Source organism: Littorina saxatilis, unplaced genomic scaffold (genome assembly GCF_037325665.1).
Source record: "Littorina saxatilis isolate snail1 unplaced genomic scaffold, US_GU_Lsax_2.0 scaffold_922, whole genome shotgun sequence".
In the NCBI taxonomy this organism is placed as follows: domain Eukaryota; kingdom Metazoa; phylum Mollusca; class Gastropoda; order Littorinimorpha; family Littorinidae; genus Littorina; species Littorina saxatilis.
This window is the reverse complement of record NW_027126667.1, coordinates 1-21,479: the sequence shown is the minus strand read 5'-3', so window position 1 is coordinate 21,479 and position 21,479 is coordinate 1. Positions and strand designations below refer to the sequence as shown.

The window sequence follows — 21,479 nt, the reverse complement described above, 5'->3', positions numbered from 1 at the left end:
CACGCTTTGGAGCATGTGCAAGAACGGATTCAAACTCGAAATCGTCCCTCCAAAAGCCCCAAAATGCACACACGACTTTTATTTCTCCTGCTGTTGTCGTGTCTTCTCTTTACAAATTCTTCAACGCTGAGAATACTGAAAACGGCATCCCAGACTACAGTACTGTTTCCATACGCGAGTTTAGCTTCCCTTGGAAAGTGGCTCGCTCAGGAGGCCTGTTAGTCTGAAACTAGAAGGACAGAGTTCTGAACATAGATGACAAAGACCCCGGAAAGAACAAACATTTCGCGGATGCAGACACAGAAAGACGTCATGAAGAATGGAATGCTTCAAAAGATACAGACTGTGACGATGACTGTGACGTCATTCACATATACCGAGACGTCATTCATAGTTGTTCGTTCACTTTCGTCAAAAAGTAGATCTCTCCACAATGGCTGCTCCTGTGTTTAGGTTTATCAAGCGTGAGTACGCAAAACGTGTTTGTTCTCTCCTCTGTTGAAGCTGTGTGACATAATCGCCATTACGAGCTAGTCGTGTGACAGAGAGTGTTCTTGCACACTCGACTGCTGCTGTTTCACTCCAGCTAAAGCCGTCGTGAAACATCTACAGTCTCGTGTGCAAGAAAACTCTCTGTCACACGACTAGCTCGTAATAGCGGGTAATGTTACATAATTTATCATACTGTATCCTTTGAACTTCCTTGTTCGAGAGAAATGAGCTTTGAGTAGGGGTGTGAGGTTGCGCTGAAACTTGGAGTCGAAAGTCTGAAGCGATGATGGTTTGCGACATTCTTCAAAACTCGTTTCATACTTAGTCTGAAAGTTTATAACAGTGGTTGTTTTTTTTTAACCATCCAGGATAGGCATGTCAAATGAGCTTTCCAGACGAGCAAAGAAAACACTCCAAACAAAAAGACTGTAAACACACGTTTTGATCTTATATATTCAATGCACATTACACCCCAAAACAAACAGTCTAACCATTACTTAATATCAACAGAACTTTATGAAAACAAAATTTAAAAAGAAAGACAGATTATATTTAATATCAACAGTTATGAAAACAAATTAAAAAAAAGAGTTATATTTAAGTGTCCGTCCAGATCATCCGTATTTGCTCCTATATCCAATGAACGCATTGCACACAACAGACAGTAATCTCTTAATTTATGTGAACAGGCGCATCTCCGTTATCTTGCCTACAAATTTGTTATGGCATAGATGCTAGACAGCTAACGAACGAACCAATGAAAAAGTTACTTCCTAAGCGACAATCACGTGTTTTCTACGTTTGCTTCTCGTCCGTTCTGTTGATAATAAAAAACGCTCGCGCTGGACCCGAGTACTCTTCAGACTGGCTCGATCCCCCAGTACGAAAGTTTTTGTCTTGTGCACGTTTAAGACCAAGTGATTGCTCTGTGTGAATTACAGGCATTCCCTTTGCAATATAAATACATTGCATGCGAGCCGAGGATGTGCGTGGTGACTGGCCTTTCTCTTTTATTTGATCACAGTGAAAACAAGAAATTCCTCCGAGGTAGGAAAAACACCCCCGTCCTTACCATTCTCACTGCCACCAACTGAAAAGGTTATTTCCCTTTGACCATTAATATGTCCCTCTATAAGTCCTTATAGAATCTTAATCCACCAATAACTCCCTAACCGTGTGTTTGACTGGTCCCAATTTTTGTAAGGACCGTCTCAGGAATGTATAGAACCTGTTCACCAAGTTTGGTGACGATCGGTCCGTTCATTCTTGAGATCTATATGCGAACACAAACACACAAACAAACAAACAAACACATCGACCGAATCCTATACACACCCCTATACCGGGGGTGTAAATATACTGCCGACCCTCTTCATAACTGGTGAACTGGTGACCCACAAAGCTTATTTTACTGTCCTGGCTCGCGGATTCTTGCATTTATCACGCCCTAGGTAGTTTTACCAAAATCTGTAATGTAAAGTGAAGGTAAAAGACTGAAACATACGATCAATCGAGTGTGTACTTTGTAGTTATGTGTATTTTACTACGATGTGATGAACGCGCCGAGCACAAACAGTGAAACACAAAACTTATCATTCTTTATGGGTTTTGAGCGGGAGCGTATCCGCCAGGGACTTGTCGCTGTCCACAGCTGTGTTATTACACCCCCGGTATAGGGGTGTGTATAGGTTTCACTGGATGTGTTTGTTTGTTTGTTTGTTTGTTTGTTTGTTTGTTTGTTTGTGTGTTTGTGTGTTTGAGTGTTTGTGTTCGCATATAGATCTCAAGAATGAACGGACCGATCGTCACCAAACTTGGTGAACAGGTTCTATACATTCCTGAGACGGTCCTTACAAAAATTGGGACCAGTCAAACACACGGTTAGGGAGTTATTGGTGGATTAAGATTAACAGTGACATATTAATGGTCAAAGGGAAATAACCTTCTCAGTTGGTGGCAGTGAGAATGGTTATTTCCCTTTGACCAACGGGGGTGTTTTTCCTATCGGAGGAATTTCTTGTTTATGGAGGCAACTGGCTCTGCGGGAAAAGCTCTCTGCACTGGCGCGCTCAGCGCTGGCAGGCACGCTGGCTGTTCTATTAGCCGAACTACCTCCCACCGCCAATCCTCCCACCGTCAAGAGTCGTTTTTGTGGTTTATTTCGCATTTAGGTCCCAGGTAACATTATGAAGTTTTAAGCTGTTAAGTCGAGACAGACACACACACAATTAAAGTCTGCTGGACCCAAGTACTACCGTACTCGGGGATAAAAAACGCACGCGCTGGACCCGAGTACTCTTCAGACTGGCCCCCAGTGTGAAAGTTTTTGTCTTGTGCACGTTTAAGACCAAGTGATTGCTCTGTGTTAATTACAGGCATTCCCTTTGCTATATAAATGCATTGCATGCGAGCCGAGGATGTGCGTGGTGACTGGCCTTTCTCTTTTATTTGATCACAGTGAAAATGCACACACACATTCACACACACACACTCTCTCTCCCTCACTCTCTCTCTCTCTCTCTCTCTCTCTCTCTCTCTCTCTCTCTCTCTCTCTCTCTCTGTCTCTCTTTCTTACACACACACACACACACACACACACACACACACACACACACACACACACACACGAGTACAGACTCATGCACGCGCACGCACACACACACACACACACACACACACACCGGCAAACACACAAACACACACACACAACTTGTTCAGTAACACTAACACATGTGCACAAAATGAACACACACACACACACACCGCGCGAGAGAAAAAGACTACAGGGAGGCATGACGTCATGATGCATTAATTGACGTCAAAGACTTTCGACCGTGATGTAATCTTCTTACGCGAGCTTTATCCATAGACTTGGAAACTACGGAATTTCTACTTCCTCCCACCGCCAAGTCGTTTTTGTGGTTTATTTCGCATTTAGGTCCCAGGTAACATTATGAAGTTTTAATACGATCAATCGGACCTATTATCAAGTTAGTGTATCAACTTTTGAACGAACTGCGCCCAGTAGTTTCCCAGCAATAAGCTGTTAAGTCGAGACAGACACAATCTGTGTCACACACACACACAATTAAAGTCTGTTCAGTGGACCCTAGTACTGCGTACTCGGGGATAAAGTCTGTCTACAAGGACTTGTCTTGGCCCACGAGAGAGAAAAATGAGGTCACTACTGACGTCATCATGACCCAGTTACGTTGCGGAAGCTACTCGAGGACAGGAAGGTCAAAGTGGCGGGGACATTCTTCAATGCTTGTTTGTTTGTCTGTTTGTCTGTTTGTTTGTTTGTCTGTGTGTCTGTGTGTCTGTGCGACATTCTTCAATGCTTCTTTATTTGTCTGTTCGTCTGTTTGTTTGTTTTTCTGTATGTCTGTGTGACATTCTTCAATGTAAGTTTGTTTTCTTGTTTGTTTGTTTTCTTGTTTGTTTGTTTGCTTGTTTGTTTGTTTGTTTGCTTTGGGTCACTTGTTTGTTTCTTTGTTTGTTTTTGTTTGTTTGTTTGCCTTGGGTCACTTTGGGAGATTGTTTAGACGTGAAGGAAGTGATAAAAGGAAGTATGTGTGTGTGTGTGTGTGTGTGTGTGTGTGTGTGTGTGTGTGTGTGTGTGTGTGTGTGTGTGTGTGTAGCCTACGTGTGTCTGTGTGCGTGCATGTATGTGTGTGTGCTTTAAGCCAACCCCTCAAACAGTTTAAACTGCTGGATCCTTTCATGATGTCCGGATGCCCTAAGTATAACATCCGTAATCATAAATAACTCAAAGAGATGTATCTGCCATAAATAGATCGCAAATAAATAAATATCCTGGAGCTTTTGCGAAGCAACTCTGCCCGTGGTTTAAAATAAACCGAAAAACGCGACCTAGGTGTGATCTCTTTGACAATGTGTTTTATGATCTTGAAACTGTAACGCGTCTGACGTATTCCTTGGTCTAAACAAATCAATCCGTCGTTTCTTCGCCATAGTTATACCCATGAGACCGACAAATATAGGGAATACGGACAATACGCACTCATCGTTGAAATAACTTTGTCTGCACTCAAAACACTGACTCGACCGGGTTCAACAAACTTTGATAGGCAATGTTGTCAATCAATAAACTGTTCATACTCAGTCTTATTCTTAGCGAAAACGCAGCCTCATGACTAAGAGTTCACAGTCCTACAGCCTGATTTGTGTGTTTGTGTGTGCGCGCGCGCGTGTGTGTGTGTGTGTGTGTTTGTGTGTGTGTGTGTGTGCGTGTGTGTGCGTGCGTGTGCGTGCGTGCGTGCGTGTGTGTGTGTGTGCATATGAAAACGAGTGTCTACCGGACGAAAAAGTAAAAAATAAAAATAAAAAACCCAGAAAAAAACCCAGTCATTCCCCGTTTTCCTCGTGCATATCAAACCATGCGAGGGACTGACCTAAATCATTCACTGTCAGACCCTCTAAGTTGCAAAACAGCTTGGGGGACAAGCAAAGGCACAAGACACCGGTCAGTTGAAGACTTACAAATCACCAGTGTCTTTACCCCCAATATATGTTCAAGAAAGGTTCTATAAAGACAACCAAACATGTGTCTGCTTTGTTACGTTATATCTTGCTGCAAAAAATACTCTAGAAAGAAACACGAAAAAAAGTTCCTCTTCTGTGATGTACCGAGTTCAATATCGGGTGCCTATGCCTCTGACCTTTTTATATTTAGTCAAGTTTTGACTAAATATTTTAACATCGAGGGGGAATCGAAACGAGGGTGTGGTGTATGTGTGTGTGTCTGTGCGTGTGTGTGTGTGTGTGTGTGTGTGTGTAGGGCGATTCAGACTAAACTACTGGACCGATCTTTATGAAATTTGACATGAGAGTTCCTGGGTATGAAATCCCCGAACGTTTTTTTCATTTTTTTGATAAATGTCTTTGATGACGTCATATCCGGCTTTTCGTGAAAGTTGAGGCGGCACTGTCACGCCCTCATTTTTCAACCAAATTGGTTGACATTTTGGTCAAGTACTCTTCGACGAAGCCCGGGGTTCGGTATTGCATTTCAGCTTGGTGGCTTAAAAATTAATTAATGACTTTGGTCATTAAAAATCTGAAAATTGTAAAAAAAAATAAAAATTTATAAAACGATCCAAATTTACGTTTATCTTATTCTCCATCATTTGCTGATTCCAAAAACATATAAATATGTTATATTCAAATTAAAAACAAGCTCTGAAAATTAAATATATAAAAATTATTATCAAAATTTTTTTTCGAAATCAATTTAAAAACACTTTCATCTTATTCCTTGTCGGTTCCTGATTCCAAAAATATATAGATATGATATGTTTGGATTAAAAACACGCTCAGAAAGTTAAAACGAAGAGAGGTACAGAAAAGCGTGCTATCCTTCTCAGCGCAACGAATACCCCGCTCTTCTTGTCAATTCCACGTGCACTGCCTTTGCCACGGGCGGTGGAGTGACGATGCTACGAGTATACGGTCTTGCTGCGTTGCGTTGCGTTCAGTTTCATTCTGTGAGTTCGACAGCTACTTGACTAAATATTGCATTTTCGCCTTACGCGACTTGTTACATTTAGTCAAGTTTTGACTAAATGTTTTAACATCGAGGGGGAATCGAAACGAGGGTCGTGGTGTATGTGTGTGCGTGTGTGCGTGTGTGCGTGCGTGTAGAGCGATTCAGACCAAACTACTGGACCGATCTTTATGAAATTTGACATGAGAGTTCCTGGGTATGATATCCCCGAACGTTTTTTTCATTTTTTGGATTAATGTCTTTGATGACGTCATATCCGGCTTTTCGTGAAAGTTGAGGCGGCACTGTCACGCTCTCATTTTTCAACCAAATTGGTTCAAATTTTGGTCAAGTAGTCTTCGACGAAGCCCGGACTTCGGTATTGCATTTCAGCTTGATGGCTTAAAAATTAGTTAATGACTTTGGTCATTAAAAATCTGAAAATTGTAAAAAAAATTATTTTTTTCTAAAACGATCCAAATTTACGTTCATCTTATTGTCCATCATTTGCTGATTCCAAAAACATATAAATATGTTATATTTGGATTAAAAACAAGCTCTGAAAATTAAATATATAAAAATTATTATCAAACTTAAATTGTCGAAATCAATTTAAAAACACTTTCATCTTATTCCTTGTCGGTTCCTGATTCCAAAAACATATAGATATGATATGTTTGGATTAAAAACACGCTCAGAAAGTTAAAACAAAGAGAGGTACCGAAAAGCGTGCTATCCTTCTTAGCGCAACTACTACCCCGCTCTTCTTGTCAATTTCACTGCCTTTGCCATGAGCGGTGGACTGACGATGCTACGAGTATACGGTCTTGCTGAAAAATGGCATTGCGTTCAGTTTCATTCTGTGAGTTCGACAGCTACTTGACTAAATGTTGTATTTTCGCCTTACGCGACTTGTTTGGATTACATGTACTAGTTTATTTTTTCTCCTAATGAAAGAATGTCTCTGTAGCGCAACGGTTAGCGTACTGCGTTTTGAGTCGGCAAGTCGTAGGTTCGAGCCCTGTCAGCGCGGTATACTTTTAATTTTAATTGATTGTTTCTTTACTCTCCTTTGTTTTGTTACATTTAGTCAAGTTATGACTAAATGTTTTAACATCGAGGGGGGAATCGAGACGAGGGTCGTGGTGTATGTGTGTGTGTGTGTGCGTGCGTGTAGAGCGATTCAGACCAAACTACTGGACCGATCGTTATGAAATTTGACATGAAAGTTCCTGGGTATGATATCCCCGAACTTTTTTTTCTTTTTTTTGTGATAAATGTCTTTGATGACGTCATATCCGGCTTTTCGTGAAAGTTGAGGCGGCACTGTCACGCCCTCATTTTTCAACCAAATTGGTTGAAATTTTGGTCAAGTAATGTTCGACGAAGCCCGGACTTCGGTATTGCATTTCAGCGTGGTGGCTTAAAAATTAATTAATGACTTTGGTCATTAAAAATCTGAAAATTGTAAAAAAAAATTTTTTTTATAAAACGATCCAAATTTACGTTTATCTTATTCTCCATCATTTGCTGATTCCAAAAACATATAAATATGTTATATTCGGATTAAAAACAAGCTCTGAAAATTGAATATATAAAAATTATTATCAAAATTAAATTTTCCAAATCAATTTAAAAACACTTTCATCTTATTCCTTGTCGGTTCCTGATTCCAAAAACATATAGATATGATATGTTTGGATTAAAAACACGCTCAGAAAGTTAAAACGAAGAGAGGTACAGAAAAGCGTGCTATCGTTCTCAGCGCAACTACTACCCCGCTCTTCTTGTCAATTTCCCTGCCTTTGCCGTGAGCGGTGGACTGACGATGCTACGAGTATACGGTCTTGCTGAAAAATGGCATTGCGTTCAGTTTCATTCTGTGAGTTCGACAGCTACTTGACTAAATGTTGTATTTTCGCCTTACGCGACTTGTTTTATTTTACTCTATTCATTTTTATTCCAAAGCATTATTGGTGATCAATTGCAATACTGACCAACGCTCGCCAGGTACTGATTAGGTATTGATCACTGCGGACGAGAAACACAGTGACGAGAAATATAGCGTCATAAAAAGATTACGTCACGGCCGAAAGCCTTTGACGTCAATTAATGCATCATGACGTCATGCCTCCCTGTAGACTTTTTCTCTCGCGCGGTGTGTGTGTGTGTTCATTTTGTGCACATGTGTTAGTGTTACTCTGTGTGTGTGTGTGCAGGGGCGGACGAGGGGGGGGGGGCACAGGGGGCACGTGCCCCCCCCCCCCCCCCGAAAAAAAATAAAATTTGGAAAGCTGATTCTATGACCATTTCTAAGTTCAAATGGCACCAGATGGCACCATTTTGCTTCTTTGGGCCAAACAAAAATTCCGGGGGGGCATGCCCCCGGACCCCCCCTAGCAAATTCGGGCGCTTCGCGCCCATCACATTCACTTTCGATTGAAAGTGCACCCCCCCCTTACAAAGCAACTGATCCGCCCCTGGTGTGTGTGTGTGTGTATGTGTGTGTGTGTGTTTGTGTGTGTGCGTGTGTGTGTGTGTGTTTGTGTTTGTGTGTGTGTGTGTGTGTGTGCGCGTATGAGTCTGTACTCGTGTGTGTGTGTGTGTGTGTGTGTGTGTGTGTGTGTGTGTGAGTGTGTGTGTGTGTGTAAGAAAGAGAGAGAGAGAGAGAGAGGGAGAGAGAGAGAGAGGGAGTGAGGGAGAAAGAGTGTGTGTGTGTGTGAATGTATGTGTGCATTTTCACTGTGATCAAATAAAAGAGAAAGGCCAGTCACCACGCACATCCTCGGCTCGCATGCAATGTATTTATATAGCAAAGGGAATGCCAGTAATTCACACAGAGCAATCACTTGGTCTTAAACGTGCACAAGACAAAAACTTTCATACTGGGGGAGCGAGCCAGTCTGAAGAGTACTCGGGTCCAGCGCGAGCGTTTTTTTTTTTTATCTACATCGCTCGATCTTTTCTCTTACGTATTTTTAGTGTGTGTGTGTGTGTGTGTGTGTGTGTGTGTGTGTGTGTGTGTGTGTGTGTGTGTGTGTGTGTGTGTGTGTGTGTATGTTTGTGTGTGTGTGTGTGTGTGTGTGTGTGTGTTTTATGTGTGTGTGTGTGTGTGTTTTATGTGTGTGTGTGTGTGTGTAAGCACGCGCGCGTGCTGCGTCCGTTTCAGTGAGTGATTTCTCAAAAAAAGTCTTGATGTTTTTAGTGCCATTCAGATGCTAATGTGAATTAGATTTTGTTTTAAACCGCCCGGCACTACAAGGCATTTATTCTTGTTTTTATAAGGACATAAAAATGTTATAGTATTTGAGTCTTGAATTGCGATTTATTTATATTAATGAGCAGAACAGGAAAAGCGCGCATGATTCATAAAAAAACTGATAGCATTGGCGGGGCTCGAACCAGCGACTTCAGGAACCGCAGCGCAGCGCTATACCACTGACCTATGCGGATATCTGTCGAAAGTGGAACATTTAGGAATGCCTATTTTGTGAGATGCAAAACACACGGCAAAGCTCACTGTGCAACCCGACTCAGTGAAAGGCCCGTTGGCAGACTATGTCGTGTGAATTAGGTCAATTCGACCGTCGCTTACCCCGCCGCTTTGCACGAAAAGTTGGATGATATTTGCACGGTCTTCCTACCGCCGGCTCAGTTTCTTTTTTTTTAAAAAGTTTTTTTGTGTGCCGCAGTCACGTAGGCCATCTCCAGTTATACACTTTTGAACAAACCGTTATTATATGGTGTGACTGTTCGTGGCCAACATTCTGCCCTCCACCCGGCGCTGCACGAGCGTAGAGAGAGCCCTGTCTTAGTCTTGAGTTGTTTTGCTGAAAAAGAATGTAACCTATAGTTTTCCCTGGTACTGCCGTTATTCCGATGGCAGGCTAATGTTGCTGCTTGCGAACCGTGCCTCAACTAATGAGTGTTGACTCATACATCGGGCCAACCACAACCCGGCCCGGAAGCACGTCACAGCACAATACACACCAACGCAACACAACACAACACAAGACAGCTCAGTTCATTCACCCCGACACCGCGGACATTGTAGTATAGCTAAATCTCATTGCTGTCATACCTCAGAGACAATTATCAGAAAGACAAGAGACAGATTCATATAAAACATGTTCAGCGAAACAAAACCACCCATTAAACCTTATTATTTTTATTAATAGTAGTTTACAATATTACATCTTAAATCATACTTGGAATAAAAACACGAGTCTTATTTTTCGAGAAAAGGGATTCTTTAAGCGCAACTGATTGCACAACATTGTGCAATGCCAGAGTTTTTACTTATGTCCTCTACCGCAACCACGATCATTCTCGAAATCTGTTGTGGGGCAAAATCTTCAGACAGACAGACAGACAGACAAGACAGACAGACAGACAGACAGACAGACAGACAGGCCGCCTGACAGACAGACAGACAGACAGACAGCCTGACAGACAGACAGACAGACAGACAGCCTGACAGTGACAGACAGACATAAGTTTAGCAATCATACACTATCAACAGACTTGTGATGATAGAGCTGATCATAATTTTGTCACATGGGAGGACAGTTAGGCTGGTTACGTGACATGATATATAGTTACAGTGGTCACATGAAAAGATAGACGCGTTTGTCCCGTGAAATGACAGTTATGCTCTTCATATGACATGACAGTTACGCTGGTCACGTGGAATGACAGATACGATTGTCACATGAATTGACAGTTAGTAGCCTGTTAATCCTGGCTTGGCACTGAAGGTTTCCAGCACTGTTTGCTCACCGAATGACCCGATGACATCCGTACAGGTGTGCCAGAGATAAAAGTCTGGCCAGAAGTACATTATAGTTAGAAGTAGCCTACGACCATTACCTTCAGTCGACGCGCGGTGATACAATCGGCCGGCATAGGCCTTTATCCGGAAGACGATGTTATTAAAAATATAGAATTGTATTCGATAATTATGCAGCCCTTTGATAAATTCGATTTTCAATACACCACTCAAAACATTTGGAGTTAATTAAAATTAATAAAATACAAAAATCACAAGTTCACAAAATAAAGAAGCAGTTGATTTCTTTTTTTTAAGTCAAAAGTATTCTCGCCAGTTTAGAGATCGAACCCGTGACCACCGGGTCAGAATTTATGGTCGAGCGCTCCACAATTGAGCCAGATCTTAGGAGTGACAATAGAAATTTTAACTTCGAATATTACACATGAGTTCTCGAGCATGTGTCGACTCGTCGGTTTCCGAGTTTCTCCTTTCGTATTTGTGTACTAAACGTTCTGTCGATCTCACTATTCGAGGTAAGTTATGTTGATTACTGACCCTTTGCTCGGTTCATTTCGTTTCAGTTTGGAAAGGAATATCAAGTAGCAGAAATTTCAAGTGTGACCGACACTGATTATGCTGTAGTCCGGCTCCGAAATGCATTGACCAATCGCCGAAAGGCGCTGACGTCATTGCATGAAAGGATTTCCCTGCCCAGAATTCCAAAACGGTTTTGGAACTGTTGGACGATTTAGTTGGGGACGACGACGCTCTATGGTCATGTCTATTACTCGGCGACAAAGGGAAGCAAGCGGTAAAAACCGGGCGTCGACAGAGCCAATGAAGGGGGATACCAGCTTGTAGATTATATACCTGTGGTAAAATAGAAAGGTAATACTCTAGTAAACAAAGCGTGCCAACCGGCTCTCCCTCGGGTGATAACGTGGCGTAAAGACACTGGCTGGAGAAGGGGATTCCCCACTTCAAGTTATGCAAATGAGCTCAGAAGCTTCCCGGCAACCGATCATGGACCCTGCGTAAAACTGCATGACCCGATTTGACCTCGTCTGATCCGCAGCTGACGCAATTGACGGCGAAACTGGTAGTGTGTTAAAAACTGTACCGTGGCCTCTGTGTGTGCAGAACAAAAACAGAGAGAGAGAGAGAGAGAGAGAGAGAGAGAGAGAGAGAGAGAGACAGACAGACAGACAGACAGACAGACAGAGAGAGACAGAGACAGAGAGCGGAGAGAGAGATTCATTTCACTTCACCGAGAGAGAGAGATTCATTTAATTTCACTGAGAGAGAGAGAGAGAGAGAGAGAGAGAGAGAGAGAGAGAGAGAGAGAGAGAGAGAAAGAGAGAGAGAGAGAGATTCATTTCATTTCACTGAGAGAGAGAGAGAGAGAGAGAGAGAGAGAGAGAGAGAGAGAGAGAGAGAGAGAGAGAGGGAGATAGATTCATTTCATTTCACTGAGAGAGAGAGAGATTCATTTCATTTCACTGAGAGAGAGAGAGAGAGAGAGAGAGAGAGAGAGAGAGAGAGAGAGAGAGAGAGAGAGAGAGAGAGAGAGATTCATTTCATTTCACTGAGAGAGAGAGAGAGATTCATTTCATTTCACTGAGAGAGAGAGATTCATTTCATTTCACTGAGAGAGAGAGATTCATTTCATTTCACTGAGAGATTCATTTCATTTCACTGAGAGATTCATTTCATTTCACTGAGAGATTCATTTCATTTCACTGAGAGATTCGGAGAGAGAGATGTGCTCTCTCTGTATTATTTCTCTCCCGCTCTTTTACATTCTCTTATTTGTAAAATAATAATGAAATAATATGACAGTTGAGTGATGATGTTATCACCTATTCGTCGACCATAATTATTGTAATCGCAGACATGTTTCTTTTTTTCTTTTTTCTTTTTTTATAGAACCCGTGTCCAGAAGCATTTAGCTTCTTATCGTTCTATATGTGGTTTTGTTGTTGTGTGAAACGATTATTTGTTGCCAAAAGTGACAAAAACGCGCTTTAACCTGATGTAAGTTTGACGATAACAAAGGGCTAACATGTGCAATGAGAAAATCAATGCGAAAGACCGTCATGTGTCCGATAAGGATAACATGACAGTATAACACACACACACACACACACACACACACACACACACACACACACACACACACACGCTCTTTCTCTCCCTTTCCTCCCCTCTCTCTCTCTCCCTTTCCTCCTTCTCTCTCCCTTTCCTGTTCTGCTCTCTCTCTCTCTCTCTCTCTCTCTCTCTCTCTCTCTCTCTCTCTCTTCCCTTCTCTCTCTCGCTCCGCTCACACACACACACACACACACACACACACAGATATACACACACACAGAGACACACACACACACACACACACACACACACACACACACAACAACAGCAAGGGAATAAGGAGCGGTGGGTTAAATGGCATAAGAATTCAGGTCTTTTTAAATTCTCGCACCCCATTCTTTAAATTTGTTTTGATGGCTACCCGAGATTGAAAAACACGTTCAATGGCCCAACTACAAGTCACGATTTAGCGCTCTATTTATAGTGCTCGTTTAAAAAAATCACGACACTTACCCAGATAAAGTTCATAAGCTTGAAATTGAAGCCTTATACTGAAACAGGCTTGGCATAATCAGCAGGCAGTCTTAGCGCCGGCGCAAGCCTGTTTTTATTGGACTCCCAGACCATGGCAAAACATGGGACATCAAAACAGTGACACAAACAAGGCTTCCTGACAGAAAAATCACGAGCAGAGTCTCAGTGTTATTTGTACTCTGTGACTGACTTTCCTGCACTGTAAGACAGGGCAAGGAAAGGATGTTTATTAAAATAAAATAAAAAATGAAAGGGAGTTCATACTGAAAAGGAAAAAAAAAAGAACCACTTAAGTTCAGTTCAATGTAAACACAAAATATAGCTGCTGCGCCGATGATATAAATAGGAAATCAATAGTTCCAACAACAACAACAATCCACCGGCGGTGTTAACCATATCATTATGTTTGTCTATAACACAACATAAGGGAAAACTGAAGTGCCAATCCCATCAAATCCTGCCTCTGTGCGAGTGCTTAGTCACCGAAAGGTCACACTGAGGTTACACCACTGCACTGGGCCCCAGTTCAGGGACACCAGCTGGTCTCATATAATTCGCTTCCCGTTTTGCTATTACGCTCGGTTTTCCTAATCACATGAATTCCTTGTTACTGTGGTTATTATTTTATAAGTCCATATTCAATGTCTGGCGCAATTGAACTACGTATGTGCTGTTGTTCTGTTAACTAACTAACTAACTAACTAACTAACTAACTAACTAACTAAATAAAATAACTATTATGTCTAATATTTAGCGCTGGTATTTATTAACTATTTAATTGCCATAGATCATTAATTACATAATGATAACTTGATGATTGATTGTAGTTTACAATACGACATCTACAATTATACTTGGAATAGAAACACCTGTCTGATGTTTCGAGAAAAAGGATTCTTGAGCTCATCTGACTGATTGCACAACATTGTGCAACTGATTCAGAGTCGTGTTCACTCAGTGTTGTCCTCTGCCGTAACGTGACCACGAACCTTCTCGAAGTCTGTATAGTCAGTGGAGAGAAAACCTTCACAGACTGACAGGCGGACAGACAAACAGACAGATAGACAGAAGTTTAGCAATTATGCACTCTCAAAAGACATCTGAAAATAGAACTAGTCATTTTCACAAATCGGTCAGACGTTTTTCGAACGGCGTCGACCGAGTTTTTCAGGCTGAGACAAATCGGAAATTCCCGAAATGAACAATTGCCCCCCCATTGGTTAAGACTTATCACATGACTAGTCCTAGTGCGCACGCGTGCGACTGGTGGTGTGATATATCATTGATGAAACCAAACAGTTCGCCAGACATGAAGGATTCTATGATCAGAGCGCTTCGTTCCGACCGAAAGAAAGTGTGACTATTCGACTTGTGTTTAGTCTACTTCTTTTTCAAGACAACTGTGTGTCGGTTTCGTCAAAGACAAATTGATCAGCACTTGCAACCAGTCAAGGCCGGTGTTTTGTCAAGTTCCCTGTTTGGGCCACCTTGCACTCTCAGTCGCCATCGACCGGGCCACATTCTTGTGCTGACTTCCTACACGATTTCGAGTGGTTCAATCATAAGCTTACCAGAATTATGGGTATTTTGTCAAAAACAGTCGCTGTGATCTGCGGTTGCCTGCTGTGGACAATTGGTTCCAGCGATGGCGCATCTACTGCTGGCGTCCACCCGTGCCCCGTGGATGAGTTCTGGGACCACGGGACGGAGCACTGTGAACCTTGCCGCGGAATATGCGACCAGGCAAAACACTGGAACACTGTGGAGCAGTGCGTGGACCTGTGTCCAGGTGAGCAACGACATTTTGTTACACAACTAACTAGCTTGTTCACTCTTTATTATGTTAAACTATTCTCCGGATAGCTGTTACTGAGATGCGTAGATTGAGTCTCAGTCTTCGTCACTAAAGCCTTCGGAATGGAATGAGGAAAAAGTAGACTGATGCAACTCTCGTACAAATCTTGGCAAGGAAACACTAGTCGCCAAACAAACTGTTGTGATACGTTTTCCTCGTTCGCTGCTTCAAGCTGATTTTTTTTCCAACTCACTGTTGTGACTCCCAAAGCTAGGTTTTTTCTCCATACTCATCAATGATCAGACGGATGAGTTTATGATATTGGCGATAAGCCTGGCTTACTATTTGCGTTGCGGGTTTGGATGTAAAGAGGAACCAGACTGAGTAAACCGCACTCTATTTAGGCCTATTGTTTGTTTACGCGTGGGTGTCTGTTTACCCAGTTGTGGAAGTGTGTGTGGCGTGATCGTCTAGTCTGGTATCGATCGATGTAAAATCAGCGCCATTCACCGAGGTTGAGATCATGCGTAGGCAAGGCATGCATGCTTTCACTGCGGCACTGACTGCGAACAACTGCAAGCACAGGGGAGAGACTTGGGTCTTGTAAAGTGTGGTACATGTAGCCTACCTGCGACGAAAGGGCTCTTTGGTCCCTACATTGCGGTTGTTACTACTCAGTTTTCTCTCTGGATCACAGCGGTTTTAGTCTTTGTCACTACTTATACGAATTTATAGCAATTTTAAGTGCAATCCAAGATATACCTACACGCAATAACTTAAACACATTTAGACCACACCCACCTGGCTTGGCATCGTGCCAATTGAGGCGGAGTCATGAATATTAAGTAGCCTGCGCGACGGCTCGAGGTCCACAAGGTCAGAAAACATGAATGAAGGGCTGGCGAGGGTCCTCTCAAAAATAAAAATGGCTGGTGACTCAGACATAAATGAGACCGTTAGTGTTGTGTTTGCACAACGTTTCTGTCGATTTTGTTTTTTACTCGTAGACACATCAGATGTGTTCCGCGGTGCTTTAGTTGTCCGTGTGTCAAATAAACAGGAGCTTGTATCAAAGCGGGGTGGTCCATTGAATTAACCTGCTCCTTTATTCTTAATGTAGTGGTGAATAATAGTAATAATACTAGTGTGTTTTCCTTTTATTTTAATAATACTAGTGTAAGGATAGGAGTATGATACTTCAATCGATCGCCGTTTTGATAAAAGCTCTTTGGTCAAAGACGAAGACAATTAATCTCCTATATCTGGCCGACCTGTTATTGTTGTATTTTGTCGTTTTTTTTCTCGATCATGGTTGTTTCAAAGGGGGGTGGTTTTGGTTGTGAGGTAAAATTTAAAGCAACAGCAAAGGATGTGTCTTGTTCATGAAATACATTTCTTCCCGTGCTTGTTGTTTCAGTAAGCTCATTTTATTAGCCATACATATATATATATATATATATATATATAATTATAACTCCTTAGTTCAGGTCTCATATTTCATTGTTCATGTCAATTAATATATGTTAGATATAAAACTAATTGCAAAATCTTACACCAGGCATAAATTGTAAACAAATTTCCTTCGTTTTTTTCCCTCAGCCTACGCTCAGGTCCTGTGGCCACCGAAGTCTCCCACACTAAAACCTCCAAACAACAACGACAACGATGGCAACAACAACAACAACAACAACACCAGCGAGTTTCCACCAAACACATGGATCGGCATTGTTGCTTTGGGCTTCGTCTGCATACTGGTGTCGGCCGTATTTCTCGTAAAACGCAAAGCCATCGTGGCCAAGATCAGGGGCAACAATCCACGCCCCACAATCCCGGGGCAAACAGCTGTGGTGCTTCAGCCAGTAACCCCAGTACCCACGCCTGGAGATGGTTCCCTCGCTACATCGATTGGTGGAGGATCGGGAGGAACAGCAGGGATCCAGGAGCAGGGGGGGCCTTGTCCTGAGGCGGCTGGGAACCATTGCTACCAGATCTTTCCCCATGAGAGTGAGAGTGACCCTCTTCTCAAGCAGCAGCCGAGGATTCCTGCCCCCATACCTGTCTCCCCCGAGGGACAGAGTGGAGATCATGCCATGGCCCTGCTTCACTCCCATAGCAGTGAGTGTCTGGTTGTTACCTGTCTTTGTATATAATACCATGCAATACAATACAGCACAGTGCAGTACAGTACAATACAATACATTACATTACAGTTAATACAATACAAAACATTGCAAGCACAACTCAGCACAACAAGTTACAAGTGGTATTAATCCTTTAACCCCTGGCCATTAGAGGCATGGCGGATAACTTCTTTCATGAAAAGCAAAAATAAATAAATTTGCTCACAGTACAGAAAAAATAATTACAATTAACTTCTACAATACAGCACAGCACAAAACAACACAACACAATATATACAGTACAACTTTTTTCTGATGTTTTATACAGACAGCATTTTTTGCCTGCACATTTTTTTTCACACAGTTTGTTTTGTTGCTTTCCTTTTTTTTTTGGGGGGGGGGGGGGGTTGGTTAGTCTTGGAATGTAGTTTATCCAGAGTTTGTACACAAGTGGCTTTCAAACTGAAATAGAAAAGGGTGTGAAGTTTTTAACAACAGCAAATAGTTGTGGAGTTGAAAGAATGAACTTGAACGCCTTCAGAGGCATACATTTGTAAATGATGATGATGAATAGTTCAATTAATTGTTTAACCTATTCATTCATTTGTTCACAGGCGGTGGCGCTTACTCAACACCGAGATCTTGCTTTTTCCCGACAACTTCCTACTACTCCTCCCCTCCTGACATGGACAGCACGGAGCCCAAGACTCTGCAATCTTCACTGGACCGCATCGACTGTCTACTCCCTGGAGCTGATGGCACAATGCGAACAAGCCGTATATAAATTTCACCTGTGGTAACCCATGGTCATGTGGTTGCTCGGCCATTCTCTTGCAATCATTGACCCTGGCAAGACATTTTTTGTGGGGGAGGTGACAGAAAATTTAATACAAGCCAGTTAACGTTTTCTTTCTTATGTTCTTGCTTTGCGTCGTTTATGTTAATTTTGTCACGGTTCTGTTTCGAATCCAACAGAAAAGCTTTCCTTCCCCTCTTTTCCCTGTTCACACACACACAACTAAAAATGTAACTTGTTTAAATTTTTCAAATTTTTATTTGTTTTTGAAACCACCATAAAGCATGAGAAAAACATTGAAAACTGCCCTTAAAATTGCCATAAGAATATTCCCTTTAACCTTTAGTTACTCTGCACTTAAAATTATCAAAAGAATTCTCCTAATTGTAGCTACTGTGTGTGTGACTGGGAATTGGGCGGGATTGGGTGTTGGAAGGGGAAGGTTGAGTTTCCTGGTGGATTCTGAATCACCCAAATGTTGAATGTAAAAAATGAATTTAAAACAGATTGATGTTGATACATTTTGTAAAATTTTGAATCACAAGTCCTTTGTGATCTGCGGTGCTGAATTGATTATGATATTCTGATCATTCGACATGATCAGATACTTGACAGAAGTGTCAAGTTAACTAAAGGACGGCATTTGTCTGGGTGATATAAACAGGCACCTGCCAACCAAAATTCTTTCCAGTCTGTACTCTAAATCAAAAGGATTTAGAGTACAGACTGGAAAGAATTTTGGTTGGCAGGTGCCTGTTTATATCAAAGAGACGTCAAGAAATTGATAGTCTCTTCGCTTGAGCACATAAAATAGAGATTCAGAGTTGGAGATACAAGGAAATACAAGAAAACGTTGACGATTTTTCAAAAATAAAGGTTTTGGTGTGGAATAACACACACACACACACACGCGTGCGCGTATGCAAGTTCAAGCACACTAAAGTGTCAATTTTCGCAGAACAAATCACTTTCCCAGTATCTTTAACTCCAACTCACTATTCTTTGTGCTGTGTCTTACAAATTCTTATCATTTTCTGAAAACTCCTTTTCGGTTTTCAGAAAATATTCTCTTTGCTCTCAGTTAGTTAGAATATTTTCTGAAAACTAAAAAGGAGTTTTCAGAAAATATTCTTTTTGCTTTAAGACATTTAGAATATTTTCAGAAAACTAAAAAGGAGTTTTCAGAAAAAATTCAGAATTTGTGAGATGGTCTAAGATGAGGTGGACTATTGAAAGAAAACTTAAATGTCCTTTTGTTTTGTCAGATTAATTTACACTGCACACACATTGGAAATGCTTCGTTGTAGAATTCATGGTGAAACACCTAAACCTGCAACAATGTTGCAATGATAATTAATAAATTGTGGTTTTACCTGTACATATCAAAGCGTAAGACCTTGATCATGTTTTAATTTTGTCTGCAAATAAACGTATCTGTTTGTAGAGATTGGTTTGATGTTTTCCTATTGTTGAAATGAAAATTGATAATATGGTCGTACCTGTTTAGTAGTTTGAGTCTTTTTGGTAGACATAGTGCTAATGATAAAATGAACGCTTCAAGGTACATGTTTATAGTAAGCTAATTGATATACAGGTGTGTGGGTTTTGTATCAACTGCTGAATGACTTTTTAATTTTTTTTAGAGCTTGTTTACTTGCCTAATTCATTTTATCCAGTACAGTGGACACCCCCCCCCCCCCCCTGCCCTTTAAAGACCCTTTGATTTCAGTCTTCTTGCTTTAAGACCTTGCTTTTTCAGATCTTCTGGCTATAACCTTTGTACATTTACCTCCATTTTAAGACCCCCCTCCCTAATAAGACCTGTTTTCCCCACATTTTGGAGGTCTTAAAAGAATGTATTCCATTGTACCACAGTATGTAGATAAATCTTGTGTCTTAGTGTAAAGTTGATTTTTATTTGTGTACATGGTTGTGTTTGTCTTGCTTTCATGAACTTTTTTGTGGTAAATAAAATGATCAGAAAATGCTTTTCTGTGTTTTCAGACTTTGGTGTGTGTCTGAATGTACAAAGTTTCCGTGTCTTTTTGTTTAATTGATGACAGTGTGTGCGTTTTGTTGATTCAATAAGACCTGACATTTTTTTTTAAACTTAAAAAAATGTCGGTTCAAAAGAATGATTGAAAGGAAGAAAGACGTCAACAAGCCAGAAACAAATAACAATGTCACGCAAATAAACAAAAGTAAACAAATTAAAGAATTCAAAGAAAGCAAAAAGGGTTTTGTTTATCTTACGTACTCCACACATAGGTTTAATTGTGTGAATCTGACTGTCAAGGAAAAGTAACATCACAGTCGCAAACAAACAAACAAACAACAAAAAGGAAGCAAACAAGCAGGCAAACAAACAAACGACGAAACAGCGTTAGAAAGTAAGTGAAAAGTTACGGACAACAATGAGAAGAAACAATCACATTTCGACAAGGTACCTTGAGTTGAGGCCAAAGCAGACATGACGTGTGTCTATATATAGACAATTGCGTCATCGTCACGTTCACATGTCACGTAGGCACCTATGATTTAGGTCAAGCAAGTTACAAGTAATCAAAACCCGACAACAAAAAGACATGCATAGTATGCATAGACACCTGCTCATTGAATATTTGTTGGGATGGGCAAGCATCAAGGATAGGCTTGAAGTTTAAACTTTGAATGGCGTTGTTAATAACTTTTTAATAAGTGTATTTCCGCCACTACCCCCCCCCCCCCCACACACACACACACCTCCCCCCCCCACCACCCCAACCTGCTTCCTTTAACCATGCCACCTCCCCCCCCCCCCCCACGTACATACAAATACACAGACGCATGCACGCACTCTCGCACGCACGCTAAGACACATACTCAACAAGATGGTAAATAAAATAAAAATATTAAAAAAATAATAATAATTTTTAAAAAAATGTTAATTATCGGAAAGTTTAATCATGTTGACAAAACGGAACATATTCACATGAACATCGAACTCGTTTTCTTCAAAAGTGTTCGACAAACAAATGATCTGACTCTACGGAGGGTGGAAAAAGAACAAGGAGACCAAGAGCAAGAAGGACAAAGAACAAGAACGAGAAGAACTACAAGAGGAACTGAAAAGGATAGACAATAAGCCAAACAAAAAAAGAAATACTTTTTTTTTAAGTATTCTTTTCAAAATCAAAATCTCTTCCCGTATCAGTTTCCTGCCCATCCCTTAAAAATTTCCATTTATATGTTGTGTGAGGTGCGCCAACCCTGCACTACCATGGATAAAGAAGCGTCTAATACAAGAAGTGTTACAACATCGACAAGGCTAATAGAGTTGTTGTTATTCAAATGTGCTTAATCCGTTTTCTCGCAATCTTCTATGACGTCACACGTTC

General features: G+C 41.3%; 1 protein-coding gene across 1 annotated transcript; it reads left to right on the top strand.

The window, feature by feature from the left end:
- Positions 1–14,673: 14,673 nt before the first annotated feature.
- On the top strand, positions 14,674–20,091 carry LOC138955162 (uncharacterized). The gene is made up of 3 exons (XM_070326825.1): positions 14,674–15,180; positions 16,786–17,301; positions 17,921–20,091. Exons 1-3 carry the CDS (start codon positions 14,970–14,972, stop codon positions 18,088–18,090), a joined length of 897 nt encoding a protein of 298 aa, XP_070182926.1. The 5' UTR covers positions 14,674–14,969; the 3' UTR covers positions 18,091–20,091.
- Positions 20,092–21,479: the final 1,388 nt, after the last annotated feature.